This window comes from Pinus tabuliformis, chromosome 7 (assembly GCF_031772625.1).
Source record: "Pinus tabuliformis cultivar Carrire ecotype Pingquan chromosome 7, CPIR1, whole genome shotgun sequence".
Taxonomy (NCBI): domain Eukaryota; kingdom Viridiplantae; phylum Streptophyta; class Pinopsida; order Pinales; family Pinaceae; genus Pinus; species Pinus tabuliformis.
In genome coordinates, this window is record NC_142293.1 from 81562350 (window position 1) to 81584566 (window position 22217).

General features: G+C 37.8%; 1 protein-coding gene across 3 annotated transcripts in view; it reads right to left on the bottom strand.

The window, feature by feature from the left end:
• Window positions 1-6067: 6067 nt before the first annotated feature.
• LOC149245292 (LisH/CRA/RING-U-box domains-containing protein) overlaps window positions 6068-22217 on the bottom strand; it is a 205648-nt gene continuing 189498 nt past the window's right edge. For all 3 annotated transcript variants that reach the window (XM_089457747.1, XM_089457748.1, XM_089457746.1), the window contains 3 exons: window positions 7095-7228; window positions 6776-6962; window positions 6068-6358 (listed from right to left, as the gene is read on the bottom strand). In XM_089457747.1, coding sequence (XP_089313873.1) covers window positions 6257-6358; window positions 6776-6962; window positions 7095-7228 — 423 coding nt within the window. In that variant the 3' untranslated portion in view covers window positions 6068-6256. The remainder of the gene's footprint in view (window positions 6359-6775; window positions 6963-7094; window positions 7229-22217) is intronic.

A 22217-nucleotide genomic window follows, 5' to 3' on the forward strand; every position in this document is an offset into this window, starting at 1 on the left:
AGTGAAATTTATGATAACCTTCACAAAGCTTGATGAATTTTTACTTCTTCCTAGAAGCAAACTTGTAAGGTATGCCACATTCTTCAAATATGATTATGAAATTCTTACGTAAGTACCCAATTTGTCTCTATAGTATCTAAAAATTTTAGTGTTAAGCCCCAGAAAAAATGTAGGTTTTATCTCTCTATAGTTGGTTACTGCAAACATATTCTTAATAAAATAGGAAATATGCAATGGAAAACACACATTAACAAAGAGAATTTACCCTAGATACCTAAAATTATGAAAACTAAAAACATTTTTCAGTATATATATTCATCTTTACATTGTGCGTGTGTGTGTGTGTGTGTGTGTGTGTGTATATATATATTGCAACATCCATAAACCACCAATTTATTTACCATGGATCAAAAAATAACTATAGTTCCCTAACCAAAACTCAAAGCCATGGGCTAAACCACCATGCTCCACAAAACCACTAAAATCAAAACCATGTGTTAAAAATAAACACAAAAAGACACCCAAAAAAATTGGGGTCACAACATACAATGTGTGGGGGTAGTCATGCAAAGAATATAACACGTGCCCAACATTCTCCCATTTATTTTCTTTGCACGCATTCGGTCATAGAGTACATGATCAAAAAATAAGGGCAATAATGCCAATTATTTCTCTACATCGAGAACTTCTCAATGCTCACAATTTTTCTTAATAAATCTACAACATTCTTCGAAGTGTCCACCTTCACCAACATCACCCTCTTTCGTTCAACCATATCTCTACTGAACATCAATATGCTTTGTCTTAAAATGACATGTTGCGTTCTTCGCTAGGAAGATTGCACTCTAATTATCACAATCTATCATCACAACTCATACCAACCCAATACTTGAACACAACCTATGTAACCATACTAGCTTGCAAGGGTGGTTGCAATGTACTTAGTTGTAGTTGAAAGTGTTGCTATATAATTCTCTTGTTCATCCAACTGTTTGCACCTCTGAATAGGTTAAACACATACCCACTTGTAGATCTTTTGTGGTCCATATCTCTAGCCCAATCTACATCAATAAATCCATATATGTCCAACACTCTATCTAGTCCTTATCTTCCTGGGTAGCACAATCCCTAAATAATAACACCACAAAAAGACCTAAAAACCCTCTTAACTAATATCCATTGCTCCTTCCCTGGTTTTGACATATACCTACTCAATACTCACGTTGCATGTGTAATGTCCAGTTTAGTAAAGCATTGCATACATCCAACTTCCACCCAAACTATCATATGAAACATGGGACATGTCCTCTTCATCTTCTCTTGCCTTGGGACAATGTTTTGCAAATAATTTTATACCTACAAAAATAAAGACCACCATTATTTTACATTCCTACATATTAAACCTTTGCAAATATTGTCTCAACATATTTCCTCTCATTTGAATAGAGTTTTCAATTTGCCTAAAATCTCCTTTAGTTTCCATGCCCAAGATGAAATTTACAACACCAAGTTCCTTTAGGTCAAATTTAGAGGACAACTAATTTTTTTCTCTTCCCAGACAATTTCCCTGTCATTTCCAATCAACAACATATCCTTCACAAGGAAAGACCAAACAAATAAGGTTATAACCAAATTGAAATACACATTGATCTGTTTTACTCCTTGCGCAGCTAAGTCCTAATATATAGGTATCAAAATTTTGATAGCACATCATTGGTGATTACTTTAACCCATATGAAGACTTCTTTCAATCTGCATACCAACCCTTCCTCCCCTTCACCATAAAGTCTTCTAGTTGTTTCATGCAGATTGCTTCTTCCAAATCCCCATGTGATAATGTTGTCTTCATGCCCATTTGTTCTACTTTAAAATCTTAAAATCAAAAGTAGCAACAATAGATAAAAGAAATCTAGAAGTTAATTTCCCAACAGGAGAAAAGATCTCACCGAAGTTAATTCTCTCGATTGAAGAATAACCTTTTGCTACTAAATGAGCTTTGTATTTCTCCACTTCTACATTCAACTTTTCCTTAAATACCTATTTGCTACCAATGGGTTTTTTTCTAGTTGGAAAATCCATTAGATCCCAAGCCTTATTTCTATCTAAGACTTCATTAGTAATAAACAAAGAAACAATTGAATGAAAACAAAGAAATTATTTTAACGTCCACGAAGCCAAAAATAGCCTATGGGACAGATTGCTTCTTCATCTGTCCGATGTATTCGGCCCTTTTTCTATGAAGCTTCACAATAAATGCTCCCAACTTCCCGATAAACCCCTCGCTAAATAGATTATCCCAAGAGCTAGGTGCCAGCTTATCTGCATAACTTTCCCTGTTGTCTTTAAAGGCCTCACATTCTAAAATGAAATGTTTTTCTGTTTCCACTTTTCCAGAAGAACAAAAAATGCATACCCTTTCCTCCCACACTTCCTTTGGCCTTTTCCAGCGCCCTGTTTCACAACGGAGTTGATGAGAATTAGTCCTTGACTGAGCAATATTGGCCTCTATGTATGCTTTTGGTTGATGATTATGAGTGGGATTAAACACTTCAATATAGTAATTTTTCTTTCTTCCTAGCTCCTCATCCCAAGTACGTTTGTGGAACTTTTCCATAACAAAAGCTTTTATCTCTTTGTTGTTTATGGGACACGTGTTCAAACAAATACCCCATTTACTAAACCATGTGTTCTTTTGCTGCATCCAAGTTTTTTTGCTCTTGCACAATCTATCATTAAAGACAACCTTAGGCCATCTACCCTCTTCCATTTGCTCAATTTTTTTTAAACACCTTATGACTCGCACTATAGCAATTGCTTCAATAGGAGCAGTCCCTGTTTCACTTAACAAGATATCACAAGGAACTGCACTTTTAATCTTAAATTTGTTTGTAATCAAACGCTTATGAATTTTCTCAATTTGTTTCCACTGCATGTCAAAGGTACTGCTAGCCCACAATTCACAACCATAGAGAATCATCGGAATCACTAGAAGCCCAAAAAGAGTTTGAGTGGTCTTCCAATCCCATAATTCTACCTCTCTACATCTATTTTGAAAAGCATAAAATGCTTTCCAACCCCCCAAAGTTCTTTTCTTTCTACAACCATTCCAGCTTAGATTTTTGTTGAAGTCAATCCCGAGGTATTTGTAATCCGCAACTTCTTCCAAAATGTTGCCTTCAAAGTAGAACTTATGTTGGTTATGTTTTATTTTCTTAGAGAAGACCACTACTTTCGTTTTGTTGATATTGACTTGCATCCCCACACTTCTACAAAAATGCTCAAGGGATGGTAAGTGCTCTTGCAAACCAAGAGCTGATTTAGCAATCAAAATAGGGTCATCTGCATACAAAAGAAGCCTTATAACAAATTTGCACAAATAGATAACATCACCCCCTTGCGAATTTAACCACTCCTCAAGCTTGTCGATATATAAACCAAAAAGGGCAGAAGACAGTGGGCAACCTTGCTTGACCCAATATCGCTTCTAAAACTTTCAAAAATGCCTACTGAAGTTCTAATTTTGACTTTCAAATCTTCATACAGCCTATGCACAGCTACTCTCGAATGTTTAGGAAGCCCAAGTTCCTGCATTCTCTGCCAAACTAATATCATCAATACTAGAGTATACCTTTCTAGTTGTCTTCTTTCCCAAACTAATATCATCAATACTAGAGTATGTGGTTCTTATTCTTATTATTCATGTTCTATTGTAGAGTTTGATTCATCATCCTTCCATTCCAACTCTATCCTTTCTACTTATTTTTCTTGTAGTAGCACTTCCTAATTGACATCTTTAATTTCTCTAAATACATCTTAAGTATACACAACCTTCTTAGTTTCTAGGTTCCAATGTTTATAATCTTTCAAACCATATTTATATCCAATAAAGATACACTTCCTAGCTTTCTTATCTAGCTTACCTCTATTCTCCTTTGGAATGTGTACATAAGTATCACAATCAAATATCCTAAAATGTTTTAAAAAATGGATTTTACTAGTCCAAACCTCCCATGGAGTCTTACCATCCAACATTGATGAGGGTTACCTATTTACCAAATAACCAAACAATACCCATTGCCTCTGCCTAGAATTTGTGTCTTCACTCGATACTACTAAGCATGCTCCTTGCTTTCTCCATTAACATCTTATTCATCCTTTTTAAAATTTCATTCTTTTGAGGTGTGTATGGAGTAGTCATCGTCTTACAATACCCATTGCCTCTGCCTAGAATTTTTGTCTTGGCTCAATACTACTAAGCATGCTCCTTGCTTTCTCCATTAACATCTTATTCATCCTTTTTGAAACTTCATTCTTTTGAGGTGTGTATGGAGTAGTCATCGTCTTTTCTATAGCACACATCTTAAAGAATTTTTCAAATTCATTCCTGTAGAATTCTCCACCATTATCTATCCCTGACACCTTAATTTTCTTCTCTATATGATTTTCCACGAAAGCCTTAAACCATTTGAATTTTTCAAAGACTTTAGATTTCTTCCTCAAGAAACAAATCCATGTATTTCTCAAGAAATCATCTATAAAAGATACATAGTACATAGATTTACCCAGTGATGGAACCGACACATAGGTCCAAACACATCACTATGCACCAACTATAATATTCCATTTCCCTGTGTAGCACTAGAAGAGAATCTTACCTATTTATGTGCTTCACATAGGTCCAAACACATCACTATGCACCAACTATAATATTCTCTTTGCATCTACACCAACTATAATATTCTCTTTGCATCTGTAGCACTAGAGGAGAATCTCACCTATTTATGCTTCACATATAAATAATGTTCATACAAATCAAAATCTATAGAGCAATTAGACATACATTCTACCATCCCATTACCATGCACTATTCGAAGGCCCTTTTATCCAATACGTCTCAATCATTTAGGCCACGACATATTTTTTTCCTCGGAGGATACAAACTTTCCCTCCAACTCCACATTCAGGAACAATGAAATCGTTGCACCAATCACTAACAATGCTTCCCAACAGCCAATGGGTGCCACAAGACAACCATTTTAGTGTCAGAGACAAAACAAAATAAACAAAATGAAATTTAAACTACCAAGTAAAACCCAATTGTCTACATTAAATATATTGAAGATGGCAAGAATCTCAAACTTAGAAACATGTGAATTGGCAAAAGAAAACCAAGTAAACATAAGTATGATCACAAGATTTGTGACAAGTTGCATAAGAATATACAAAAATTATCCTATCAAGCCAACCCAAAAATTACAATCCTCAATAACACTGAAAACTCAATCTTACAAACAATGGATTTACAAATGTCTAATGTTCATTGCGAGTCACTAGACAACTAGAAAATTCTCAAATTCAATTGAAATTATTCACAGCACTTCAAACTTTGCTAAGCCTACCTATGAACATAAAGCAACAGAATTTAAAAAATATAGTGGAGAACCATAGCGCTGTATAGATACATGCTGTAACTAGTCAATGAAAACATGAAAAGACTGAATCCTGGTAGAGACCATCACAGAAACTGTGAAATGTTGCTACAGGGAGATGGAATAACTCAACCACATAAAGAGATTTCCTCCCCAGAATCACCCATTGAATTCCTCGATGAGTGGCCAATGATGCCAAAGAAAACATGATACATTCTCTCATTACATTTGAATGTCGGAAGCTGCTATATACAAAAGAAACCTTAAGAGATGTCTGATAAGGATAAAAGGACAGAAGTTCAAAGATGACAACATCAACTATCGTTTCGCTCCCAATGTGAGATCTCTCCAAGATTCACAAACTTCTGCTGGTTCATTCATAGAATGACAATTTCTACATTTATTCCATCACCACTTCAAGATTTATTTTTCTTCAACTCTACTTCCCTAGTTCCTATTATACATATAAATGAAGTGTGTGAACTTTGAAAGCATCCTAACAATATGCAATTATAACTGTAGCAATAGGCCTTTGAAATTATAGACATTCCTCAGATCTTTTATCTAATTAAGAACGATTATCTAACCCATAACATGAATAGATAAGGTCACAAAATAGACACAAAGATCAACAGAGAGAAGGTTGGAATCTGGATTGCTTGATTGCATTTATATCAAAGACAAACTCAGCCAAATAAATTCAGGATATGGTAGATACAGATACATGATAATGATTACATCTGTATCGCATCTTAAATGAAACAAAAAGGAAGCACTTGATTAATTCCTTCGAAAGCATATGTACAAATAAAAGTTCTATTAGAACTCTATGAAATGTATGCCTTGCTAAGATCTTTGAATTCACAAACTTGGCTAGTCCTTGGGCAGATCACTTTTCCATTGTTTTTCTTAGCCATTTCCTCCAAAGCCTGTTGCATTACAATGGATGCAAAATAAGTAAATAGTGTAATCATGTCCCATAACATCCAACATACAGAAAAATTACCTAGTCATATAGAAAGTCTGGTGTAAATGAACAAAAATGTTTATTTCATTTATGCACCTCTAAGCACACGCTCACACCCACTTATTGCCATTGTTATAACGAAATGTGCATCCAAAACAAATAGACAAATTATTGTTTCTGGCAGTTGAGTTGAACATGTTACTTCCTTTGTTTGCATTGAAGCTATGTGCTGTATGCAGTTCTGCTACTCATTTCTTGAAAGGCTGGAAAATTTATAGTATGCACTGGAAAATAGAAACTATTTGATTTTCATTTACATGTAAGTTGAATTCCTATAGGCAGTTTCACTCGCGACGTCTTAAAAAGCTGAGAAAATTACCTTAGTGCTGTAGACATAACCATTTGGTAAAACCAAAGGTGGATTATCTTCATCCATTAGTTCTTTTGAAATGTAGCACACAAGCTTAGAATGGATATGCTTTGAGAAAGGTAAATCTGAAGCCAGATTCCTGAAGCTCTCCTGTGACAGTGGGTCTTCTTTTGTACAATTTTCCTCGTAGCAAAATCTTCAGTAAGTCAAGGAAACAATCTCAAGGGGCTGAGAGAAAAATATTAAAGCAACCTAACCTGCATTTGGCAAATATTTACCTGCCTGATAGAAAATATATAAAGAGGAAATGTACAGATTAAAAGGATACTGAGTCTTAAGAGCAGATAACCCAGCTTGTAGGTAAATATTCAGCAGTGGTTCAACAGTCATTCCATATAGTTTGCAGAACTCCTCCTTGAATTGCTGGACCAAATTATCCCATTGCTTTGCGTCAAATAATACCTGAGCAAGAAAAACACAAGCATGACTATTTTTACGGCAATCAATAAATCCAGACCCAAGTTACAGTAAAGAACCTTACAGGATGCACAAATTTACCTGTAGTTTTATATAATTAGGAGAAGATCAGACACAATTAATTGTATGAAGAGTGAGGAGTGCTATGCTAACTGGATGTTGTTACCAACAAAATTATGAAAGCTGCATGCATGGTGAATGGGAGAAACAAGCTACTCACATCCTAATCCCTCTTTTCTAGTTTTTAAGAAGACCTTCAAAAAGTTCACAAAATCCCCATTGTTTCAAACGTAGACACACTATCTAATACACCAGTTTTCACCCCTGGTATCTCAAATGAACAAAGTTCATTTACTAAGGAATATCCAACATGAGAAGGAAAACAGGTTAAAATCCATAAAGACAAATAATATAAGATAATGAATAAAGATATGATTGATTACAGAGACCTATGTGATAATATATATACACACTGACATGTCACAAAGTGAAAGAGTGTGATGAAGGGTTACAAACATTAGCTAGGATGTTTTCAACTTAATTACTATTATTATTTATTATTGTCAGAGGTAACTCCCGAATTGAATTGATTTTCTATTTGCACTCCCACATGTCTTGTATTTACACCGACTCATGTGGTCACCCAAGGACATTAATAAAATTATCTCATCTTAACTCATTAGAGTGCAATCAGATTTATAAACCTTAAGTGACTCTCCAAATCATTATCCAAGAGTTGGTTCATCTTCATATTCCTAATTATTTTGAAGTTTTATTTACATGGACACAAATCCTGAAGGATTACGTCCAACATTCACTTAAATTGAAGGGGTGTTTGTGAGCCCAAGCATCATTCTAAATCTTTCAAACTTTTCCCTTCCCAACACTTCGGGGAAAATGTCAGCAATTTGTTCATTTGAGGAACAATGTTTTAAATGAATATTAATAGGGAAAATTTTGGAGGCTAAATTTCGCAGATGGGCTAATTTCCTATGTTTTCTCCAAAAAAAAGATTCGCCAATTTCCATTTTTCCTAAAAATGATTCGCCCAATTCTTATAGGATAAAATTATTTACCTTAAAAATCACCAATATTCTATATAGACTATATAAAATATATAGAAATTTGAAACTTCAATAAAAATACCTCCAAACATTTTACAGTTTACATATTAGGGACTAGTAAGATTTGCCAACATTTTTATACTTTAAGATAAATTTCCATATTTAAAATTTTCCCTGATTAATGTTGGCCTCTTCATGATATCGAATCAAATGTTATTTTATGTTGATGTGTTTGTTTTGATCATCGAATCTAGGATTCTTGATCTAGGATTCTTGGCCAGCTTGATTGCAGAAATATTGTCAGCCAAGAGAGTAGTAGAATTCATTTATGTTCCCGCAAATCTTCAAGTATTTTCCTGAACCACACAATCTCCTTTGTTGCTTACGCAGCTACCACATATTCCACCACATTCATGGAATTGTTGGGACTGAATGTTTGTGCGACCTCTAGGAGATAGTTGCTAATCCAAGACTCGTGAAATAAACTAAAGTCAATACTCCATTTTCTCTGTCTCCATCAAAGTTTGAATCAAAATATCCAATCAAGTTGTAGTCATCCACCTATGAATATTTGAGTCCAGAGTCCAGAGTCTTGAGTTCCTTTCAAGTACTTTAGGATTCTTTTTGCAGTGGACCAATCTCCTTCACAAGGATTTTGCATACATATGGATAGAATACTAACAACCACTGAAATATTTGGTCTAGTAGTGGTGAGGTAGATAGGACTTCCCACAAATTGTTTGTACTTGGTTGCATCCTCAAATTCATTCCATTCTTTTGATGGGAGGTTCAATTTCTATTCCAACTTTCTACATAAACAACAAGATATAATAGATTTTCCAACTTTCTTGACAAACAAAGTTGCATTATCAAGATTTAGGTGTTTGAAATGTTAGAAAATAAGAAAGGCAGAGAGATTTTTTATGTTGACAATGACTTGTGATATTCTTGTATTTTTGTTAGTTTTCTTTATGTTATATTTTTATCTTCTTCTCATCAAGCAATCATCAAATCAAAAGCATGAAGATCAATAACACCAGATATAGGCACTCAGCTAGGGAAAAAACGCTATGAAGGGCAAAACCCAATCAAACTCTTCCACTAGTAGATTCAAAATCAAATTGAGACAATCCAAGACCTTAGACCTAGACAGAGAACCTTCTATTATCCACCAAGTCAACCTCTCAAGATGAATAGACAAACTTCAATAGTCAACCTTAGTTAAACAGCTTCAATCCTACAACAACCCACATTTTGGCCCTCTAGCTTCAGAATTTCAGCCCTACTGCAGACCTGCAACTATGGCCCTCCTACGACAGTCCAAAAACTCGCATGTGTGGCAGAGGAGAGAGAATTTTGGCTTGCCTTTTCTTTACAAGTGTCTCCTTTCTTTGCTAGGGCTTTCTCCTTCTTTAGGCATTTCACTCTTCTTTCGTTTTCTTCCAACTACGGATCGAACTTGCTTGGTTGGTTGTCCAAATAAGGTCGGGTAGCTGCCAATATATAGTGGTTTCTATCTCCTTTTGAGGCCGACTTGGTGGAGGATGGTTATTTGACTCATTCTACATAAAGTAATTTTCTTTTTGATATACAAAGCCCATGAAGGGCCTATTAAGTGATGGCAAAGACTAAGGCCCAAGACATAAACCCTAGAAACTACAATGGAGGATTTGACCTAGAAACAAATAAACAAAGCATGAAACCCATGCTTAATAATAATTTTTCTTTTATAATTTTTTTTCCTTTCTTTTGAAAAATGCATTACATCATGACTCAAATACAATTATGAAGACCGACATTAGTTACATTCTTCAACACTCCCGCTTAACTAGGGAGGTATTCATAATCATACATATATATACAAGCACAAGGATGAACTCAAAGTGGTATGTTCTACGAAGAGTCATAGCATACGTAATGCTAAAGATTAGATACTTGACCAAGGTATCTAACCGGTTGGGACTAAGGTGTATTCCAAGCTTTAGCCACTATAGGTACCATCAAGCTTCAGCTCTAACACCAACCCAAGGATCTAGGTATCGTATCCAAGGTCGGAGCTCCACAAGACCAATGATACCCTCGCTACTTCAAGATCTAGATATTTTCACAAGTCAGCCAGATGTCCTCCCAAGCATCTTGTTGCTCAAAGGTGCTTCATCTCTCCCTATCAACTAAACAAATATATTCACTAGTCCAAGCATGATTCAAAATTTTTAACCTTCTTATGGAGAGATCTGTCTATACAATCACAACCCCAATTAGTATCAAACTTTATATATATATATATATATATATATATATATATATATATATATATGTTATTAGAAACCTCTGGGGTCCTCAATCATTCTGATGTCGCTTAGGTCATCATCATATTATCTAAACACATCTCGTCAGAAGCTTATTACTTCAATTTTTTTCAGCACCACCAAACTCAGCCTTGACACTTCTTCTAGAACATCCATATCTCGTTTATAACTTCATCAATCATGAACAACCATCTGTACTGCTTTAGCTATTCTTCGATCTTATTCTTGCCTTATCAATATTCTTCATAATTCCAAGATCATGTCCTCTTTCTCAACTGTGGAGGATATACACTTTCTTTTGTCCAAGCTCCCTCTCAACTTAAGGAGATAAACAATTTTATTCTTTTAGATATACAAACTCTTTCTTTTTGCATCATCATATTATCAAAGAACCTTGATTTTCCAAAACTTCATTCCTTCATATGGCAACAAGGTCATCTTTCAATCCTCAATGTAGACTTTATTTTTATAAGCTAAGTCACGAGACACATCTCCCAACATCTCATGTCCCGTATTCCACATGTTGGACACAAAACGTGTCGAATTTTTTTTTTTCTTTTTTGGTGTCGTCCAATGGAGACATGTGTTTTGGACGTGGCAAAAACATTCCCTAACATTTTTGGCACTTAGGACACATGTCCCACGAAAAGTGACATTTGAGACCCGCGACATGGTTTATTTTTAGGTTATTTTTGTCATTGTTCACCGCCAAAGTTGAGTTTGCTCACCGCCGAAATCAAACTTGTTGTGTAGTGTGAGAAATTCTGTCAAATTCAAGCGCAGTGCTCACAACTTTACATTGAGAGCACAATTCACAACTTCACATCAAGAGCGGAATTCAAAAGTTCTTCTAAATTTCTAGTTTTATTTTATCAATCATGATATTTTTAAATTTCTAGTTAGTAGTTTCTTATGTGCTTGAACAATTGTTAATAACATGAACAATGAAAATTGAACTATGAACATCATTGATGTAGTAAATTAATAAACTAACTAGTAAATTACTAAATGCTAAATAGATAGCATCATGATTCATATTTGTAGATGTTCTAATTTCTAAAAAATACGGATCAAGCACTATATTTCGATATTTTTTAATATATATATATAAAGTGTCTTCTGTGTCTCATGTCCTCGTGTCATGTAACTTAGGGTATCAGGGTTCTTACAACTCCCTCTTTCCTTCATGCTCAACATTATCATCAATTTATCAACAAGTATGAGCTATGAAACCGGATTCGTCCAAACCCCTGGACGAATCCCGAATCGGACGAATCGGACATGATTCTGTCCTGACACGTGTCATGTTGCAAGGACTCGTCGTGTCATGGGCGTGTTCAAAAAATGAATAACGTGTCACGAATTTTGGAATCGAGTCCTGGTTTCGGATTCGTTTTTCGGGCTGCTGCTAGGTTTAAATGCCTGTTGTCTCTCCCATTTGACGGCATTTGCAAAGGAAACAGGCACAGCGATTTGGCATTTGCGATCAGGTTTCATTCACCGTTCACGGAATCACCAGTTGCAGCGAGGAGCGGAATACACTTGCAGGTTAGTTTGCTGAGCGGACCGCATTGTAACCGTTAAAAGTTAAAACATGTTTTACGATGACCCAAGACCTGTAGGTTTTAAGTTTCAGTGTATTACATAGCAACACTGAGACTTGTGACTGAGATGTCACGTGACTATGTTCAGTACAAGACTGCAGTTTGTATGCCAAGGATATATCTCACATGATTGTGTTTGTATTCACAAGACCGTGTTTTGTATGTTATACAACTACCCGAGACTATATTACGTGATCCTTCTTCGACGGCAATAAACCACAGATTGACGTTACAGAAATTTGTATCTTCTTTGCTCTAGAAGATCCAAAAGAATATTGATAATTTAACCCTTCACAACAGAAAGGCATTATTATAGCTCACTATTGGTAGATTGGCCTCTGAATTTGGTGTGTTTATCTATGGCTAACTGCAAAAAAGAATACAGAATTCTTCTTGTTTGTTACTTTGTAAAGTAATGGAATTCCTGGGACAGGCTCAGGTCAAACCCAGGTATGCTGACTGATTCCTTATAAGAATTGATTAAGAAAATCAAATTGGGCAGAAGACCTATAGAAATTCTTCGCTCTGACCAGCTGAATAAACTTTTAGTATTAGAATATATTTAGCTAAAGTTTTCGTCATAGCCTTTTAACTGTATTCCTATTGCGATAAGTGTATAGAACCCTTATCACAGCAATACTGTAGTCTGTAATCATCAAATGATTCCAAACTCTGTCTTGAGTTCTGTTCTCTCATCCAAATCACAGAGATACCCGGCGTGAAAACTTGTTTACTGCTCCAGTTTATTACAGCAAGGCTGTTGAGTGTTGACCCATGTCATTTGCATGAGTTCATCTCATCTCACAAAAGAGAAAAGCCTTCTTTGTATCCTTTAATGAGGACCTTATTGTGATTGAGATAGTGAAGGTCATGGTGAAAATACTAGTATGTGGACTAAACAACCTTGTGAAGACATCCATTTGTCAATTTCCGTAGGTAGAAAATAAGAAGGAACAAGCTGGTGTGAAGGAAGATGGATTAATCATGGCCTAAATGTGCACAACCTTGGGTGTTGTAGTGATATTGCTGCACAAAATTTTGGTGACACTGAGGATATTACTAATTTTGAGATGTCTGAGGGTGCTGTTAATAATTGTTCTCTTGTTTTTTGAAATCAATAAATTTGTATCATTAATTAAAATTTGTGTAAGAAATATGCTAATAACTAATTTTTAAGATATATATATATATATATATATATATATATATATATTTTAAATATATATATATATATATATATATATATTTTTAATAAAATAATATATAACGTGTCCTAACGTGTCTTGTTCCGGGGTCAGCGTGTCCCGAATCCGACACCACGAATCCCGAATCCTACGTGTCCCGAATCCCCGTGTCAGGGGACTTAGAGTATGAGGTAGGCAATCATCTTCAACATCTTGAAGATTATGTACCTGCAATCTTATCAACAAGTATACATCTAGGCACAAATATATATAGGAGCATCAAATATCAAACTAGGGTTAGTATATTATCATAGAGAGAGCATCAAAACTTTAAGCAAGAGCTTTGAATTCTAAACTTAGATAGCAATCTGCTAGAGTTACATTTTCATGTTCTAATCCTTCAATAAACTTTTGCTAGGGTTTTTGTCACAAACCCTAGATACCATCAAAAATAAACCTTAGACATTTACAGCTAGATCAAGTTAGTATTCAATTATATCAAAATATCTTTTATCTAGGGTTTCATTATCATGCCCTAGAATCTCATGACAAATACTAGGGTTTTGTTGTAAACCCTAGATACAAACATCAAGACTCCAAAGTTAGATATTCAACAATTTTGACCAAGCTAGAGTTTTAAGCATACAAAAGCACATACACCTAAGGTTTCATTCCTAGGATTTTACATTAATTATTACAAGGGTTTTGCCATAAACCCTAATTCACCAAACCCTAAAACTCTAGGGTTTCATCATATAACCTAGACATCAGCAACAAACCTTAAAAGACTAGGGTTTCATAATATCAACAAACCCTAAGAGAGTAGGATTTCATCATATGTTCTAGACATTATCGACAAACAAGGTTAGGGTTTCATTATCAACGTATCCTTAAGCATCAAAAGGCTAGGGTTTTATAGTGAACCCTAAAGATTAGGGTTTTACCAAAGTGAACAAACAACAGAAGATAATATGATAAGGGTAGATTCAATCTAAAGATTAATCACCCTAACAATATAGAATCTTAATGATTCTATAACAAACCCTAGACATGAAAGTGTTAGTAATATAAAACAAATTTCAAATGAAGAATGATCATACCTTCTTATATGAAGAAGATTTGCAACAAAACTTGTAATCTAAAACATACCTTGAGTTGTTCTTTAACAAACCTTGTAGAGTTTTCTTTATTTAAGACTTTTCTTTTGATATCTTCCTTTGAATCCAGCCATAGTCCTTAAGTATTTTTGCAAGGTTTCCTACCAAGAAAAATATAGAGAAAGAATTAAATTATGTAATACAGAAAAGCTAGATGTATAGAGTAGATTAATCATAAAATAAATAAAGAATAGGATACCTATCTTTTGGAAAATGGTGGGGAAGCTCCCTCTTAGCATCAATCTCTTCCTTGTGGGGGACTCCCTTAGAAATAACTCAAGAATGTTCTTATAAAACATGTTAGGCCTATGAATACTAGAAATCAAAAGATAGACTAATCCTAGAATTCAAACATAAAAGAAATCTAAAAATAATAGTCTATTGATCCGAATCAGATCCATAAACGACTGTCAAAGAACCCTGACTATATCGAGACGAAACAAATCCTTGAAGAATCCAAAACAGCAATTGGAAACACCCTGAACCAGTGGCCATGGCAGCCGGCGCGAAACGACGAGGACCTCGGTCAAAGCGCGCTAACCGAGGCCCATGGAGACTGCGCAGGAGGTCAATGTAGCCCCTGGGAGTACCGGAATGGGAAAAGGAGCTGATTAATCGCGCATCACTGGGCAAACAGGGCCGAAACGGAGGGGCCTTAAGCCCTTGGTCACGTTGGGAGCCAAAGAACCGCGAGCGGAGAAACGAAAACTGCCAACGTACGAAGGTGGGACTCACAACCTGGAAACCGGCGGTATTGATCAGGGTGCCCTTAAACGGTAAGAGGTTTTGGAGGAGAGCAGAGCGATCCCACTCAGCGATCAACGCGTGGCAGCAGAGGTGAGAGAAAAACCGCCGTGATCACGCGTTATCGGTCGAGCAAGTCAACCGCGCTCGACGTGCGTATGACATTGGATCTGGAGGAGCCCAGATCGGACGGCTGAGATTGCGCCCGATAGACAGAAGCGGAATTGACAGGGAATTAAGCCACGATTTAAGGGGATTTGGAATCCGTTGACTGCCACGGTGGAGAAAGAAAGTATCCATGACATAATCGAAGAACGAATCGACGAACAGGCTGCCGCTATTCCGATGGGGACACGTGACTACTTCCCGAGCGTTTATGCTGACGCCAAACAGGGAACTCCAAGCACGCAGGCGGTAGACGAATCAACATAGGCGAGAGAGGAACCGAACAGGCATGGAGATCGAATGGCTAAAGCCATGAACAGAGACAGTTGAATAGAGATTCAGAGAGAGCGAAGAGTCCAAGTGACCAAGAGAGAATGAACAATGAACCCTGAGAGGAAGACTAAGCATAGAGAGCAGTAAAGCCAAGCAGAGGACACAGAGGGCCGAGCTGACCACAGGCAGCATCGGGCACTAGAGAGCTTAAAGAATCAAGCCTTCCCATAGAGGAATCTGTCAGGATTGAGCATCACAGTTGGCTCTTTCCACTGTAGACTGAGGGTCACAGAGTTGGTAGGAAGGAAAAGAGTCTGTGAACTCCGAGTGGCTTGGGGAATCCAAGAACCACCCTGCCAAGCAAAATCTGTTACAGGAGAACTCATATTGAGTCCCTGCATTGTAATTTCTCTGCTAAAAGACACAATAAAACAAGGCCACCACTAAAGCTGGACCGAAGACGTAGCCCTGGAGAATAGGGTGAACTCCTTATTAAAAATTGTTTGTGTCTTTGTGTTGCTTACTGCATTTCTCTGTTGTCTTTCCCTTTATTTTCTATGTATTGGCAATCTGATCGATCCATTGTTTCAATAACACAGAACACACACACCAGCACATGGGTTTGTAATATCTTTTTGTTTAATAAATCTTCAACTGAGGTCACTCTTAGGGTGATTATCAGATCAAGTGGTATCAGAGCTCTAGGCCGTAAGGTTAGACAAGCTTGTGTTGGTTTAGCTGTGAATGCTCAGTAGATCAAAGCTCAAATTAGGAGAAGGAGAGTTGGTGGAAACTAATCCTGAAATTGGGAGAGTCTATTCTCGGAAGACAATGTCAGAAGAAGGTTCTATAGGGCTAGACCCTCAATTCATAGAAAGTTTCCTAGCTATAAAATATCTGGTAGAAGAAATGTATAGGGACTTTAGAAAGCATAAGGGTGAAGATTCATCAGGCTCTAAGCAAGATAAAGAAGAAGATGAATCTCATTCCCATGACCACTCCAAAGGAAAGAGGAAAGAGGAAAGCTTCCCTACACCTCCTAGCAGCCCTATGCATAATAAGAAAGCATCTTTGATTAAGTTAGATGTTAAAATTGATTTGCCTATATATGATGGAGAGCTAAATGCTGAAAAGTTGGACAATTGGATTAGACAAATTGATGTGTATTGTAGAGTACAAAATATAGACTCAGACAAGAGCAAGATTCAGCTGGCAAGCCTTCACCTAGGGGGCACTGCCTTGGTTTGGTGGGAAGGTAGAACCCAAGCTGATATGAGGAAGCATGGTAAGACCATCTCTGTCTAGAGTGAATTTGTTACTGCAATCAAAAAGCAGTTCTATCCATTGGCCTACATGCAACAAGCCATGATGAGTTGGCAAACTCTTCAGCAGTTGAAAGGGCAAAGTGTACAAGGGTATACTCAAGAGTTCCGAAAGAGAGCATTGATGTTAGGTATTTCATTAGACTCACCAAAGACTCTTTTGAAGTACATTGGTGGTCTACACAGCTACATGAGGCATACCATCCATATGTTTAATCCCACTAGTATAGATGAGGTATTTGTACAAGCTACTCATCTAGAAGCTAGAGGAAAGAATGGAAATCCAGAAGTTGGGGGACCATCCCAACCCACTGTAAGCAAGAGCAAGGAGAAAAGAAAGCAGAAGTGGAAAGCAAGGAAGGCTAACACTGCACAGAAAGGCAAAGCTTCATGCACTCACTGTAAAAAGGAGGGGCATGATGATGAGCACTATTGGATTCTGCATCCAGAGCTGAGACCTAAGAAGTCTGAGGGCAAGAAGAAGAAGACTGCTGCAGCTATTCAGAAAGATTTGGGGTCAGACTCGGGAGATGAAACAATCATTGCAGCCACAAGTATAAAAGGTAAGAATTATGAAGCATCTACTAGTAATTCTGCTCAATCTGTTATTGATGAAGAACATGAGAGGAAAAGGCATGAGCTTTTCCATATTCGAGTTGTTTCCAAAAATCAAAAGATTGATACTTTGTTTGATAGTGGCTCACAAGTAAATCTGATTTCTGAAGCAATTGTAAAGAAATTGGGATTAGCAACTACACCTCATAAGAAGCCATACCCATTAGGATGGTTGAATGATAAAGCACAACTACAAGTGACTAGACAGTGCAAACTCAAGTTTTCTTTTGGGTCAGCATTTGTAGATGAGGTTGAGTTGGATGTAATTCCTTTGGATATATGTGGAATTGTTTTAGGAAGTCCTTACTTGTATGATAGAAAGGTTATTTTCTATAGAGCCGAGAACAAGTATCTACTTGTTAAAGATGGAATCAAACACTTTGTAAGAGCTCATAAGCTCAAGAATAATTATACTCTCATAAACTCAGGGCAGATGAATAGAATGATAAATTCATGCAAACAGTTCTTACTAATGGTTGTAAAGGAAAAGAAAACTGATAAAACCAATGTATTTGAGGGTTGTAGTTCTGATCAGCAACCTGATATAGAAAAAATTGTTTCAGAGTAGGATGTATTGTTTCAAGAACCTCAAGGTCTGCCACCCAAAAAGGGAATAGTACATGATATTATTTTGCAGCAAGATGTTCCTTTGCCTAACATTGGGATGTACAGGTTATCTGCTTTAGAGAATGCTGAAATCAAGAAGCAGGTGCAGGAGTTGCTCGAGAAAGGGTTCATCAGGCCTAGCACATCACCATGTGGGTCACCAATCGTTTTGGTGAGAAAGAAAGATGGCTCGTGGAGAATGTGCGTTGATTATCGAGCACTGAATAAGATAACAATCAAAAATCGTTATCCCCTTCCTTGCATAGATGATCTTTTAGATCAACTGAAGGAAGTTGTTTATTTCACCAAGCTGGATTTGCATAGTGGATACCATCAGGTCAGAGTTGCAGAGCAAGATGCATGGAAGACTGCTTTCAAAACAAAGCAGGGATTGTATAAATGGTTGGTTATGCCTTTTGGCTTGACCAATGCCCCTGCTACTTTCATGAGATTAATGAATGATGTACTCAGACCTTTTCTTGACGATTTTGTTATTGTGTATCTGGATGACATTCTGATTTTTAGTAAAACGTGGGAAGAACATTTAAAGCATGTTAAGCAAACATTAGATGTTTTGAAAAGAGAAAAACTTTATGTTAAACTCTCCAAATGTGAATTTGGAAAAACCTCTCTAAATTATTTGGGTCATATAGTAGGGGGAGGTGAATTGAAAATAGATCCCTCTAAAGTGGCAGTGATTGTAAACTGGCCTAAACCCAAGTCTGCTACAGAAGTGAGAAGCTTCTTAGAAGCAGCACAGTATTGGAGGAAGTTCATTTCAAATTTTTCCTCAATTGCAACTCCCTTACATGCTTTGACAGGATTGAACAAGGTGTTTCAATGGGGAGGCAAACAGGAAAAAGCCTTCGACACTTTGAAAGAAAAAATCAGTACAGCACCTGTACTAGCACTGCCAGATCTACAAGGACCATTTGAGATCCAAACCGATGCCAGTGACTATGCCGTGGGAGCAGTGTTGACACAACACGGTAAACCCATATGTTATCATTCTGAGACTTTTAATCCTGCAGTAGTCAACTATCCTACATATGATAAGGAATTGTATGCATTAGTTCAGAGTGTGAAAAAGTGGAAACATTACTTAATGGGCAAAGAAACAGTAATACATACTGATCATCAGCCACTTCAATACCTACACTCCCAAACTAAGTTGCAACAATCAAGACATTATAGATGGATGGGTTTTCTACAACAGTTTCATTTAGTCATCAGATATAAAAAGGGCATACATAACAAGGTTGCAGACATGTTATCTAGACCCATTATAAATTCATCTACCATACTTAAGCATAATTCTGTGCTACATGAAAGCTACATAGAACAGTATGCTCAGGATATGGACTTTAAAGATGTATATGCAACTTTGAGTCAAGGCAAAAGAGTAGAAGAATTGGACTATCATGTGAAGGACCGACTCTTATATCATTGTGGGAAACTCTGCATTCCACAAACTGAGAGAGCAAAGATAATTAGGGAAGCACACACTTCTCTGATATCAGGTCACTTTGGGGTAAGTAAAACAGTTGCACAGCTGCAAAGGTTCTGCTATTGGCTAAGAATGAGTGAGACAGTTTCTAGATATGTAAAGGGGTGTGCTATGTGTGCTAAAAGCAAGCCCAGCAACAGAAAACTAGGCTTGTACACTCCATTGTCAGTTCCTTCTCACACTTGGGAAAGCATTTCCATGTATTTTGTTGGAGGACTTCCTAAATCTAGGAAAGGTCATGATTATCTATATGTTGTTGTGGATAGCTTCAGCAGAATGTGTATTTTGATACCCTGTAGTAAACAGATTACAGCTGAACAAACTACAAAATTATTCTTTGAACATGTATGGGTTCATTTTGGATTACCCACTTCTATTATATCTGATCAAGACACCCGATTTGTGGGAAAGTTTTGGTCTAGTCTGTGGGAACTAATGGACACCAGATTAAAGAAAAGCGCAACTTTTCATCCCCAAACAGATGGCCAAACAGAAGTAGTTAACAGGACAGTGATCCAGTTACTGAGAGGATATTGCAGCAAACACCCTAAGCTTTGGTATGAACACTTGTGTTATGTGCAGCATGCTTACAACAGAGCCAAACACTCTTCTACCCAGAGATCTCCTTTCGAGACCTGCCTTGGTTTCATACCAAGGTCTCCCTTGTATTTTGTCTTTGGTAAAGATACCATGGTTGATAGACACAGTGATGTGGACAGAGCAACTAGGTTCATTGAACAGATCCAGGAGATCCACCAGGCAGTACAGGAATAGTTGGAAAAGAGCCAGGCCAAGTACAAGGCTAGGCATGATAAGCATTGGATGGAGCATAGTTTTCAAGTTGGAGACCAAGTCTGGCTGTATATCAGAAAGAACAGGATGCAAGCTGAAGGTAAGAAGCTAAAACCTATCAGCTATGGACCCTTCAGGATACTTGAGAAGATTGGTGAAAATGCTTTTCACCTTGATCTGCCAACTTACATGCACATCTACTCAGTCGTGAACGCAAATTGCTTGAGGTTGTTTGAACCTTCAATGATTGAGGACCCTGAAGGGCAAAGTCAATGACTTGCTACTGTATATCTTAATGAGTTGCAAGAAGACACAGTGCTGGACAGGAAGGTAAGGACGACGCGCAGTGGACAGGTGGAATACCTCAGGATTGGGCTTAAAGGTTCGAAGTCGAGCAGCGCGAAGTGGATTGAGATTGGACAAGTGAGACAGCAGTTTCCTCACTTAGTCGATGCTTGAAGAAAACCAACTTTTGGTGGTCCAAAAGCTTTTCAGTAGGGAGGCCGTGATCCGAATCAGATCCATAAACGACTCCCAAAGAACCCTGACTGTATCGGGACAAAACAAATCCTTGAAGAATCCAAAACAGCGATCAAAAACACCTTCAACCAGTGGCCATGGCAGCTGGTGCGGAACGACGAGGACCTCGATCAAAGCACGCTGACCGAGGCCCATGGAGACTGCGCAGGAGGTCGATGTAGCCCTTCGAAGCCCCGGAACGAGAAAAGGAGCTGATTTTCGATGTGCCTAGCGCTAATTGTGCATCGCTGGGCAAACAAGGCCGAAATGGAGGGGCCTTAAGCCCTTGGTCACATTGGGAGCCGGAGAACCGTGGGCGAAGAAACGAAAAACGCCAACGTACGAAGGTGGGACCCACAACCTGGAAACCGGCGGTATTGATTGGGGCACCCTTGAACGGTAAGAGGTTTTGGAGGAGAGCGGAGCGATCCCACTCAGCGATTGACGCGTGGCAGCGGAGGTGAGAGAAAAACCGCCGTGATCGCGCGTTATCAGTCGAGCAAGTCAACCGCGCTCGACGTGCACATAACGTTGGATCTGGAGCAGCCCAGATCGGACGCCTGAGATTGTGCCTGATAGACAGAAGCGGAATCGACAGGGAATTAAGCCGCGATTTAAGGGGATTTGGAATCCATTGACTGCCACGGTGGAGAAAGAACGTATCCACGACATAACCGAAGAAATGAATTGACAAACAGGCTGGCGCTGTTCCGATGGAGACATGTGGCTACTTCCCGAGCGTTTATGCTGACACTGAACAGGGAACTCCAAGCACACAGGCGGTAGACGAATCAACGCAGGCGGGAGAGGAACCGAACAGGCATGGAGATCGAATGGCTAAAGCCATGAATAGAGACAGTTGAATAGATATTCAAAGAGAGCGAAGAGTCCAAGCGACCAAGCGAGACAGTGAATAGTGAATCCTGAGAGGAGGACTGAGCACGAAGAGCAGTAAAGCCAAGCAGAGGACACAGAGGGTCGAGCTGACCACAGGCAGCATCGGGCACCAAAGAGCTTGAAGAATCAAGCCTTCCCATAGAGGAATCTGTCAGGATTGAGCATCACAGTTGGCTCTTTCCACTGTAGACTGAGGGTCACAGAGCTGGTAGGAAG